This window comes from Rhinatrema bivittatum, chromosome 7, assembly GCF_901001135.1.
Source record: "Rhinatrema bivittatum chromosome 7, aRhiBiv1.1, whole genome shotgun sequence".
NCBI classification, from domain to species: domain Eukaryota; kingdom Metazoa; phylum Chordata; class Amphibia; order Gymnophiona; family Rhinatrematidae; genus Rhinatrema; species Rhinatrema bivittatum.
In genome coordinates this window covers 172,246,513-172,259,539 of record NC_042621.1, presented here as the reverse complement: position 1 = coordinate 172,259,539, position 13,027 = coordinate 172,246,513, and the positions used below count along the sequence as shown (strand labels likewise).

Sequence of the window (13,027 nt, the reverse complement as noted above, 5' to 3'; positions counted from 1 at the left end):
ACTGTGTGCAGGAAGATCACAACACCCCTGGTATTAGGGATAGGGCACTGCGTGCAGGAAGATCACAACACTCCTGGTATTAATAGGGATAGGGCACTGCACGCAGGAAGATCACAACACCCCTGGTTTCAGGGATAGGGCACTGTGTGCAGGAAGATCACAACACTCCTGGTATTAATAGGGATAGGGCACTGTGTGCAGGAAGATCACAACACCCCTGGTGCCAGGGTTAGGGCACTGTGTGCAGGAAGATCACAACACTCCTGGTATTAATAGGGATAGGGCACTGTGTGCAGGAAGATCACAACACCCCTGTTGCCAGGGTTAGGGCACTGTGTGCAGGAAGATCACAACACTCCTGGTATTAATAGGGATAGGGCACTGTGTGCAGGAAGATCACAACACCCCTGGTGCCAGGGTTAGGGCACTGTGTGCAGGAAGATCACAACACTCCTGGTATTAATAGGGATAGGGCACTGTGTGCAGGAAGATCACAACACCCCTGGTGCCAGGGTTAGGGTACTGTGTGCAGGAAGATCACAACACTCCTGGTATTAATAGGGATAGGGCACTGTGTGCAGGAAGATCACAACACCCCTGGTGCCAGGGTTAGGGCACTGTGTGCAGGAAGATCACAACACTCCTGGTATTAATAGGGATAGGGCACTGTGTGCAGGAAGATCACAATACCCCTGGTATCAGGGTTAGGGCACAAGTTCTAGTCACATTAACTGATCACATTACTTGTTTTGTCAAGCTACCAACTGTTTCCATTTCCCATCCCCCATATACTGTCAGTGGGAAGCTTGGTAACATGAATAAATAAGAGGGCAGCCAATAGGAATACATATTCATTCCTAAACTGACCTTAACTGACCTGAAAAGTGTCAAATTGTATCATTTTCAGTTAGTGCGCACTAACTCCCAGTTAGTGCGCACTAACTCGAGTTAGTGCGCACTAATCGGAAAAAACGATTTTTAACGATTTTTTAACTAAAAAATCGTGCCTAACACGATTTTCTTGCCCTGCCACATGATTTCTATCGTTAAGACGATATGGAAAACGATTCACATCTCTATTGATAAGTGTGAAATTTATCAGTTGATGGTCAGAGAAGGGAAGAAGTGAGGTGGAGAAGTTTGAGAGGGAGCAATTGGAGGAAAGGAACAGATGAAGGCAGTAGCTAACCTACGAGCCAATACAGAAAAAATCGCGGAAGAGCGGGCGAGCGCCCGCTCTCCCAGCACGCACACAGGACACTTTCCTGTGTGCGCGATACAATAATTTAATTTGTTTAAATGAAGGCTGGCGGTAAAAAGAGGCGCTAGGGACACTAGCGCATCCCTAGCACCTCTTTTTGGACAGGAGCAGCGGCTGTCAGCGGGTTTGACAGCCGACGCTCAATTTTGCCGGCGTCGGTTCTCGAGCTCGCTGACCGCCACGAGTTCGGAAACCAGATGCCGGCAAAATTGAGCGTCCGGTTTTCAACCCACAAGCCGCGGGCCTATTTCAAATTGTTTTTTCTTTTTTTTTTTACTTTTTTTTAACTTTCGGGACCTCCAACTTAATATCGCCATGATATTAAGTCGAAGGGTGCACAGAAAAGCAGTTTTTACTGCTTTTCTGTGCACTTCCCCAGTGCCAGCAGAAATTAACGCCTACCTTGGGTAGGCGCTAATTTCTTAAAGTAAAATGTGCACTTTGGCTGCACATTTTACTTACTGAATCGTGTGGGAATACCTAATAGGGCCATCAGCATGCATTTGCATGTTGCGGGCGCTATTAGGTTCGGGGGGGTTCTACGTGCGTTTTCGACGCGCTATTACCACTTACTGAATAAGGGGTAAAGCTAGCGCGTCGAAAACATACACCCAATCGCGGGTTAAATGTGCGCTCCACCAGAGCGCACTGTACTGTATCCGCCTGCTAGTAAGTAGGGGTGGTAGTAAAAAGTGGAGATTAAAGCAAGGAAATTTGAGGCATAGCAGTCACAGTGGTAATGGGTGTGGAGGTTAAAATTCCCAAGGTGAGGAAAGGGGAAGATACTTTAAGGAAGAAGAAAATCCAGAGTTTAAGATAATATAAAAGGACAAGAGAGGACATCAGACAGTTATCCAGAGATGCAGTGGGATGAATAGGTAAAGAATGCTTGACTAATGAAATTACTTTGCAACACAATACTAGTGTTGTATAAGCCAGATACAATCAGTAGTGTACTATTATAGATCTTTGAAACCAGGTAAATTAAGAAAATTGCATTAACACTCTTGCAACAATACTATGGCTTCGTCGCCACATTTTTTCCTGGGTATTATAGCAATTCAATAATGTAGATTTAATGCTCATTAAAGGCTGATTTCAAGAATGGTTTATGACAATTCTCTACTGCAACCTTTGGGATTATGTGTAAACCACTGATACACTGTAAATGTCTTTATATCTAAATCACTCCAGAAAAGAGACTTAAACCATGGGATAGGCCATTTTTTAATGGCACCTTTCTATTTTTTTGTTTGTTCTTTTAATGTAAAGTATCATACTTTTGACATGTAATGACAGAGCAAACCTTATGCTAAAGATGACATTCCCTAGAGCTTCCTATTGGTGAACTTATTGGTGTTTAAGCTAGGAGGATAGTTTCAAATCTGGATTATAGTTTGCTATGTATAGTTTAAGCTTACAGCATTTGAGTAAAACTTGAGATTCCTACATTCAGATTCCATCATGTTTAACTCAGCTCTTCATCCCTCTATGATAAATAAAAGTGGCAACTGTAAATAAGTAATCATTGTTCAATTCATAATGTCTGTATTAGTACAAAAAGATTATGGATTGAAAAATATCCCCTCCCTATTCAGGCTCACTGTTTTGGTTTCTTTTTACTTTCGATGTCAATCACAACAATGCACTTATTTGCAGCCAAAAGGAAATATACATGGAGAGTATCAGAAACTGTATATGCATCTGAAAAGGACTTTATGTATGCATTTGATTTATAGAACAGAAATGCTGTGTCAACTTACTCACAAACTGCAGGGAAAGACAGTCCCACAAAGGCACTAGATAGATATTCAGTGTACATTTCATTAGCTACTCCTTCCAGGTAATATTTCTGCCATGTATCCTCCTCAATCTGCCAAAAAAAGAGACACAATTTTAATGAAAAGCAATGTTTAACATGACCCTAGAACAGTGATAGCAAACTCCAGTCCTCGAGTGCTACTAACAGGACAGGTTTTCAGGATAGCCACAATGAATATGCATGAGATAGATTTGCATACAATGGAAGCAGTGCATACAAATCTTTCGCATGCATATTCATGGGAAATATTCTGAAAACCTGTCCTGTTTGTGGCACTCGAGGTCTGGATTTCTCCATCACTGCCGTAGAAGAACCACCTTAGAGCTGTGGATTGTCCAGGATCTGTTTCTCAAATAAATAAATAGACTGAAGCTAGCATAAGTAGCCTAATATGTCATATGAGCCCAGCCCACTAATGGTTACTGAATGGGAAAATATTACTGCTCATCCTGCACAATTCCAATGAACTTTACAAGAAAAATTCTGAGTTTCTAAGAAGTTTTATCAAATCTCAGCTGAATAAAATTACTTAATATACCAGTATGTGTGCAGCATATAAACTCATGTTGTATACACAATACTTTCAGAAATATTTTTCCTCTGTTACACTTCAAAACAAAAGCATCAGACAATCAGGTATTTCTTATTAAGAATACTTTCCATGACTGAGGCATTGATAAGATTTGAAAAAAATCAAACACTTTGATTGATGTTTCAGTGCGGCTGTTGATTCAGGAAACAGTATGAACTGCAAACTCTTCACCTATAATTCTTTAAGCTAAACTGTTATGAAAACTGTTTGTTTAGAAAGCCTCAAAATAGGCATAATTAGGAAACATTTTCATAAGTAGATTTATTTCAGTGTATCAAGAGTTTCAATCAATCTCATTTGAGAGTTACTTTACTTGCATAACAACTCCAAAAAATATGTGAAAGTAAAAGATTTCTGTAATAAAATATTTTGTCTTTAAATTTTTGGTTATCATGATTTTAATTTTCAGTAATCTGAACATTCCCACATTTAGAAACACAGAAAGACACCATTTTTAAATATATTCTAAGAGACATTTATTGCAACATTTTTTTTCAGTATTATAATCATTTCAACTGTATTTGGTCAAGACAATGAAACTACTATGCACACTGCAAAGAAAGCAGTGTCCTCTGCATGGGTTTTGGATAAACTTAGGAAAACTGCCTTTGATGAGTTTTAAGATTTATCATGTCGATGTTAATGATCTGTTGTTGTGCAACAGTTTCAACTATTTTGTTTCCAAAATCTGTTTTGCCTGCCTACTGGGTAAGGGGGGGGGGGGGTCTGTCTCTAATTGAGTAATAATTGAAATGATTCAAATTGCTGTACAGCACAATGAGAATCTTATTTTCTTCCTAAGGCTTACGATAATTAAATATTACAAGTAGAATATATTCCATATGTTACTAGAGTCATTTATCAGCAAATCTAGCAATATAGCTTTTCCACAAAAGATAATGCATGCAGTATATCACACATTTTTATGATGATGCTGAATATAATTATTTAAAAAGTTTGTTCTTGATTCTGTTAACATAGGATTTTATTCAATAAAAATTTTTTCTTATAAGTACAGAATAGGAAAAGCCCTTTTTGAAAAAGACAATAGTATTCAAGCAAAATAAATAAGGCACATATCTTAGGTGACACAGGGAGCATTGCTGAATCTAAACTCGCCAGGCATTTAGCATTCAGACAAGGGACTTTTTCCTCCCTTTTTCCTCCATTTTCCCCCCCTTTTCCCCCTCCCCCTGCTGTCTGGTATAATCAACTTAGCGAAACTCCTTGAGATGCATGAGATATGATTCTCCTCAGAACCTTGCATATCTGTATTCTACAGTCAACCAGTAGATATCACAACTGAGTAATTACTAGTGAGATGATTTTCAAGGGTGATGAGTCAGATAAACTGAACCAAAATCACTGTGAAACTGGAAGATGTAGTAGGCCACATTGAAAAACTAAAGAGTAGCAAATCACCTGGACTGGATGGTATGCACCCCAGGGTTCTGAAGAAACTCAAAAATAAAATTTCAGATCTATTAGTTAAAATGTGTAACCTATCATAAAAATCATCCATTGTACCAGAGGACTGGAGGGTGGTGAATATAACCCCAATATTTAAAAAGGGATCCAAGGATGATCCGGGAAACTATAGACCAGTGAGCCTGACTTCAGTGCTGGGAAAATAGTGGAAACTATTCTAAAGATGAAAATCATAGAGCATATAGAAAGACTTGGTTTAATGGAACACAGTCAACATAAATTTACCCAAGGGAAGTCTTGCATCACAAATCTGCTTCATTTTTTTGAAAGGGTTAATAAACATGTAGCTAAAGGTGAACTGGTAGATGTGGTGTATTTGGATGTAGTGTATTTGGATTTTCAGAAGGCATTTGACAAAATCCCTCATGAGAGGCTTCTAAGAAAACTAAAAAGTCATGGGATAAGAGGCAATGTCCTTTCATGGATTACAAACTGGTTAAAAGACAAGAAACAGAGAGTAGCATTAAATGGTCAATTTTCATAGTGGAAAAACGTAAACAGTTGTGTGTCTCTGGGATTTGTACTTGGACTGGTGCTTTTCAATATATTTATAAATGATCTGGAAAAGAATATGACAAGTGAGGTAATCAAATTTGCAGATGATACAAAATTTTTTAGAGTAGATAAATCACAGCGGATTGTGATAAATTGCAGGAGGACCTTGCAAGACTGGAAGACTGGGCATCCAAATGGCAGATGAAATTTAATGTGGACAAGGGCAAGGTGATGCATATAGGGAAAAATAACCCATGCTGTAGTTATATGATGCTAGGTTCTACATTAGGAGCTACCACCCCAAAAAAAGATCTAGGCATCATAGTGGATAATACATTGAAATCTTCAGTTCAGAGTGCTACTACAGTTAAAAAACCAAACAAAATGTTAGGAATTATTGGGAAGGGATTGGTGAATAAAACAGAAAATGTCTTAATGCCTCTGTATTGCTCCATGGTGAGACTGCACCTTGAGTACTGTGTTAGGGGTGTGCATTTGGTCACTACGTATTGGCAATCCGCAACGGATGTGGCCATATTCGTTGTATTCGTGGGGAAGCGAAATGTATTGCGATTCCCCACAAATACACAAATCTTCGCCGAATTATTCGGCCGCCTAAAGAAACTAATTTAAACAACCCCCCCCCCCCAAGACTTACCAAAACTCCCTGGTGGTCCAGCAGGGGTTCCGGGAGCCATCACACCCTCGGTGCTGGTTTCCAAATGGCGCCGATAGCCTTTGACCTACTATGTCACAGGGGCTACCGGTGCCATTGGTCAGCCCCTGACACATGGCTATCAGCGCCATCTTGTGCTCCTACCATGTGACAGGAGCTGACCAATGGCACCGGTAGCCCATGACACAGTATGGGCAAAGGCTATCAGCGCCAATAGCCTTTGCCCATACTATGTCACAGGGGCTACCGGTGCCATTGGTCAGCCCCTGTCACATGGTAGGAGCACAAGATGGTGCCGATGGCCATGTGACAGGGGCTGACCAATGGCACCGGTAGCCCCTGTGACATAGTAGGTCAAAAGCTATCGGCACCATTTTGAAACCAGCACCGAGGGTGTGAGTGCAGGGGATGGCTCCCGGACCCCCTGCTGGACCACCAGGGAGTTTTGGTAAGTCTTGGGGGGGTCAGGAGGGTGGGGGGTTGTAGTTAATTTAATTTGCCAGTTAAAGTTTTCCCCCACTTGCCTTTATGTTAAACCCTTGATCCAAGTTGGTTTCACCCCTGTTCAATGTAATGCACTATTATGTAATGGGTTTGTTATAATGTAAACCAAGGTGATTTGTAACATGTTACATGAACTTCGGTATACAAAAATGCTAAATAAATAAATAATTTTAGCGGGGGAACGAATCAAAATGAATGTATTAACGGATCGGGGCACCATATGGCCGAATGCAACGTATTCGCCCCCCCCCCCCCCCCGACGAATCCGAATCCCGAATGCAACATATGGCGTCCCTCTGCACATCCCTATACTGTGTACAGTTCTGGTCACCGCATCTCAAACCCCAAAATTTACGCACACAGGGGTAGATTTTCAAAGGGATACGCACGTACCCCCCCGAAAACCTACCCCAAACCTCCCCTGCGTGCACCTAGCCTATTTTGCATAGGCTTGGCGGCGCGCGCAAGCCCCGGGACGCGTGTAAGTCCTGGGGCTTTGTAAAGGGGGCGTGTCGGGGGCGTGTCGGGCGGGCGGCACAAATTTTGGGGCGGGGCGGGAGGCGTGTCAGGGGCGTGATGCCGTTCCGGGGGCGTTGTCGAGGCCTCCGGACCAGCTCCCGGGCCGTGTGATGGCGCGCCAGCAGCCTGCTGGCGCACGCAGATTTACGCCTGCTTTCGGCAGGCGTAAATCTGCCAACAAAGGTAGGGGGGGTTAGATAGGGCCGGGGGGGTCAGTTAGGTAGGGAAAGGGAGGGGAAGGTGAGGGGAGGTGGAAGGAAAGTTCCCTCCAAGGCCGCTCCAATTTCGGAGCGGCCTTGGAGGGAACAGGCAGTGCGCACCGGGCTCGGCGCGCGCAGGTTGCATATATGTGCACCCCCTTGCGCGCGCCGACCCCGGATTTTATAAGATACATGCGGCTACACGCGCATCTTATAAAATCCAGCGTCCTTTTGTTCGCGCCTGGTGCACGAACAAAAGTACGCGCGCGCGTAAATTTATAAAATCTACCCCAGCGTCTTTCTAAAATCAGGGCTTAAGCATCTAAATAGTTAATGCAATTTAATGTGGGCAAGTGCAAAGTAATGCACATATAAAAAACTAATCCCCATGACAGCTACACGTCACCATCCAGGTAAAAGGCTTCAGAATTTTTGTGGACAATGTGCAGCGGTGATCAGATAGGCTAATAGAATGTAAGGAATTATTTGGAATGAAATAGAGAACAAAAGTGAGAACATTATAATGCCTTTTTATAAATGCATGGTGCAACTGTATTTTGTATATAGTGTGCAGTTCTGGTAATTCCATCTCAAAAAAGACATAGCAGAACTAGAAAAGGTACAGAGAATGGTACAAAGAATGGTAACACAAATAATAAAGGGATGAAAAAGCTCTTCTATGGAAAAAGACTAAACAGATTAGAGCTCTTTAGCTTGAAGAGGAGATGACAAAGGGGATATGATTGAGATTTATAAAATCATGAATGGTGTAGAATGGGTAAATAAGGAATAGTTATTTACCTTTTCAAATAACACTAGGAGTAGGGGACACTCCATGAAACTAGCAATCAACCAATTTAAAAGAAATTGTAGGAAGTATTTTTTCACTCAGTGCATAATCAAGCTATGGAATGTGTTGCCAGAGGATGTGATCAAGGCATCTAAAATAGTGGGATTCATGACAGGGTTGGACAAGTTCCTGAAGGAAAAGTCCATAAACAGTTATTAGCCAAGTAGACTTGGGAAAGCCAATGCTTATCTCTGGGAGCGAGATAAAAGAAATAGATCAAATGCTTTCAATCAGCTGGGTACTTGTGACCCAGACTGGCTGCTGTTGGAGACAGGATGCTGGGTTTAAATGGGTCTAGGTCTGTCCCAAAATGGCACTTCTTATGTTCTTAAATCACAAAGCTTCTGAACTATACTACTGCTATAATTATGCTTCTTTGAATATTTTAGCTGAATTCAGGCAAAAGGCAACACTTTTTGTGAATTCTGAGAGAGAGAATGAAAGACTGGATTGGAGATGCAGGTTTATATGAGCGCTGCTGACTGAATATAGATGGCCCTCACACAGTGAAGCAAATCTCCCAGAACATACTGCTTCTTGTCCAGTTAGAGCAAAAGTTACAAATTTATGTTAAAAAAAACACACAGTAAACGTCAATGCATTGATGGGGAGTCTGGCTGCAATGGAGCATTCTGGCCTTGATGAGGAAGTTACCTTTCAAGAGAGACACATGCATTTTATGTGTAGGGATGCCTTGATCATGGGGCAGGGCAGTTAAGGAGGTTGAAATACCAAGTGATAACCTTCTCATTCTCTTTCAGATGGATTGCACAGGACACTTTGAGATGCAGTATACACACTAAAAAATGAACACGTGGTCTGAGGCAGATGTTAATATTTAGGCTTTCGTGGGTGCAAATTAAATAGCTCCTGGAGAACAGTATAACCTTCTATTTACTACGAGCCAGCTAAATCCTAATTTGTATGTGACATTCATTCATTTACATGTAGTTATGTGCTAATTTTAACATATACCAACTTATTTCATCTGATCCTGTTTAGTGTGCAGACTATGGTCTTAAAGGTGAATTTTCAAAAGTTGCATGTGTTTAAAATAGCATTTATGCATGTATAATAGCATACATGTGAGAATGTGCTATTTTAAAAAACTCTACATACACACTTAAATCAGGGTCTGCAAGTAAATATGCTCATGAAAAAAGGGTCGTGCCAAGGGCGTTCTAGGGAGGGGGCCAACATTTGAGTGTTGCTATTTTACAAGCTATGTGCACATGCAAATTTGGCACCTTACTTGCGTATATTTACTCTTGCTCAATATCTGGAGTCAATTATTTTTAATATCTTAAAAGTGAAAATATGACTGGGTAAAGGATCTGGGTGAAATGGGGGGACATCAGGTTCAAGAGCCAGGAGGGCCTTCATAAGCTACAGATGAACTGGGTGAATTGGTTGACTAATTGTCAAAAGTGATAGGTCATTGCCACACTCGTGTTAGAAAATCTCTTGACTTAAGCATCTAAAAGCAAATTTACCAGGGTGGGGGTGGGGGGGATGCATCTAAATAGCATATGTAAAATCTACTCGTGTATCACTTTAAAACGTGAAGTAAAATTATTTGTGTATATTATTTGCATATTTTTATCTGGCTAAATTCCGATTTATCCAGCTACTTAGCAGAAGGCACTACTTAGCCAGATAAATCTGAAAAACACTACTTCATCTAAGTTGTGCTTTTTGGACTTATCCGGCTATGCAACGTAGTCAGATAAATCTAAAACATGTGCTACTTAGTTGGATAAGTCTTAAAACATTTCTTATCTGGCTGTCAGATAGCCAGATAAGTCTAAAAGTGCTACATAGAACATAGAAACATGACATCAGAAAAAGACCATATGGTACATTCAGTCTGCCCATCTGTCCAGTTAACTTAGCACTATAATCCTCATCACTTCTTTAGAGATCCTCTATATTTAACCCACGCTTTCTTGAGTTCAGATACTGTTTTTGTCTCCACCACTTCCACTGGGAGACTGTTCCACATAACCACCACCCTCTCTGTAAAGAAATGTTTCCTAAAATTTACTCCTGAGTCTACCACTTTTCAACCTCATCTCATGACCCCTCGTTCTACAGCCTGCGATAGCTGAATGTCTATCATATCTCCCCTCTAGGGTATACATGTTTAGATCTCTAAGTCTATCCACATATACTTTAGAATGAAGAAACTGACCATTTTAGTAGCCACCCTCTGGACCAACTCCATCCTGTTTATATCCTTTTGAAAATCCGGTCTCCAACCAAGCATCTTTCTGGCTTTTACTATTACTTTATCCACCTGTTTGGCTACCTTAAGATCATCAGATATAATTATCCCCCAGATCCTGCTCTTCCTTTGTGCTTAGAAGAATTTTACTTCCAGTACTGTACCTTTCCCTTGGGTCTTTGCATCCTAAATGCATTACTCTGCATTTTTAACATTAAAACTTATCTATCTGATTTAGCAGGATAAGTAGCAATATCTGGATAAATAGTACTTTTTAGACTTACTTGACCATCTTGCTGTTATGGCCGCCGGCCGCTGCAAGCTACGACCAGGGCCAGTCACTCACCGGCGCGGTGGGCCAACCCGCCGACGTTGAGGCTCGGCGGGCTCTTCCCTGCAGCAGTGTCTGCTGCCAAACCAGCATGGTCGAGGCGTCCTCCTCGCGCGGCTGGCTCCGCCCCCTGGGTTCCCCTAGGGCTGCGCACGCGGCAGTAGCCTGGAGTTATAGGAGCCATTACAGGATATGGGTTGGGCTCCTTCCTGTAGGCTCCATCTTCGGGGGACTTTTTAAGGCAAGGCCTGTACCTTCAGACCTTGCCTTGGCTTCTTGGCTCCTGTGGTTTGTTCCTGAGTTCTGTTCCTGTGATTGACCTCCCGTGCCTGATTTCCGGACTGGCTGCTGTTTTTCCTTGGTTCCTGATCCCTGGACTGGCTGCTGAGTATCCTTTGGTTCCTGATACCTGGACTGACTGCGGAGTATCCTTTGGTTCCTGATCCCTGGACTGGCTGCTGAGTATCCTTTGGTTCCTGATCCCTGGACTGGCTGCAGAGTGCCCTTTGGTTCTTGATTCCTGGACAATTCTTGACTACCTGAATCGACCTGCTGGAGGCGCCAGCTCAGCCTTAGAATCGCATGACCTGCTGGAGGCACCAGCTACCTGGATTACACGACCTGCTGGAGGCGCCAGCTATGTGGACCACACAACCTGCAGGAGGCGCCTGCATCCAGACTACCCCCTTCCACCTCTCTAGATCTTCTGAGTTGGCCTCGCCTTCCGACGATAGGACATTGACATACTACATCGGATCAAGGGTCCACCTCCCGAGTCATAACAGTAAGCCAAGGCCATGGACCCGGCAGAGGCTTCGGCACTAAGAGCAATTCCTGGCTTAGCTCAGAAGATAATGGAGCAACAGAGTATGTTGGAATCCATGGCAGCCTCCATGGAGCGACTTAATGCCCAGCTGGATGCAGTAGTTGCTACGCCCTCTGGCACTCCGACCTCAAACCCTCCGCCAGTACCAGTTCCACCAGCAACACCAGGCTACAGTCAGCCAGTTCTTCCATTACCAGCTCCACCCCAATATGCCGGGGACCCTCGCTCATGTCTGGGATTTCTAGATCAGTGCAGTATGCATTTCCATTTGCAAACACCGCTATTTCCGGATGATATAACCAAGACTACCTATATGTTATCTCTACTGGAAGGCAAAGCACTGGCCTGGGCTTCTCCGCTGTGGCAGCGCTCGTACCCGGTATTGCAAGACTTTCCATGATTTCTGGAATTATTTCGGACAGTTTTTGAGGAACCCGGGAAACAAGCAGCCGCCAGTTCCGACCTCCTTCACCTCCATCAAGGAGGGCGATCCCTCTCGGATTACACTATTGAGTTCCGAACCCTAGCTACAGAACTTCATTGGGAGGAACACGTCCTGAGAACCATATATCTGGAGGGACTATTGGCCAGAATCAAGGATGAGCTGGCCGCTCGGGAACTTCCGTCCTCCTTAAATTCCCTCATCGTACTAGCAACCAGAATTGATCAACGGTTACAAGAAAGGGCTCGCGAGGGCCTAGGATCAAGGAGATGCCCGGCTATTTCCCATGTTCCACCTTCCACCTCCACGACCCCTCGAGAGTCCTCTACCAATCAAGGGACGATAGAGGAACCCATGCAATTAGGCTGAGGTCCTTTATCACTGGAAGAACGGCAGAGACATAAGAACATAAGTACATAAGAAAATGCCATACTGGGTCAGACCAAGGGTCCATCAAGCCCAGCATCCTGTTTCCAACAGTGGCCAATCCAGGCCATAAGAACCTGGCAAGTACCCAAAAACTAAGTCTATTCTATGTTACCATTGCTAATGGCAGTGGCTATTCTCTAAGGGGTAGATTTTTAAAAACAGCGTGATCGCGTACTTTTGTTTGCGCAGCAGGCGCAAACAAAAGTACGCTGGATTTTATAAGATACACACATAGCCGCGCATATCCTCTAAAATCCTGGATCGGCGCGCGCAAGGCTGCCGATTTTGGGCAGCCGGCGCGTGCCGAGCCGGGCAGCCTGCCTCTGTTCCCTTCGAGGCCGCTCCGAACTCGGAGCGGCCTCGGAGGG

General features: G+C 43.2%; 1 protein-coding gene across 2 annotated transcripts in view; it reads right to left on the bottom strand.

Moving 5' to 3' along the window:
- The window catches only part of KCNMA1 (potassium calcium-activated channel subfamily M alpha 1), a 1,936,781-nt gene that overhangs the window by 560,173 nt on the left and 1,363,581 nt on the right, over window positions 1-13,027 (bottom strand). For both annotated transcript variants that reach the window (XM_029609517.1, XM_029609516.1), the window contains exon 15: window positions 3,025-3,134. In XM_029609517.1, the coding sequence (XP_029465377.1) occupies window positions 3,025-3,134 (110 nt within the window). The remainder of the gene's footprint in view (window positions 1-3,024; window positions 3,135-13,027) is intronic.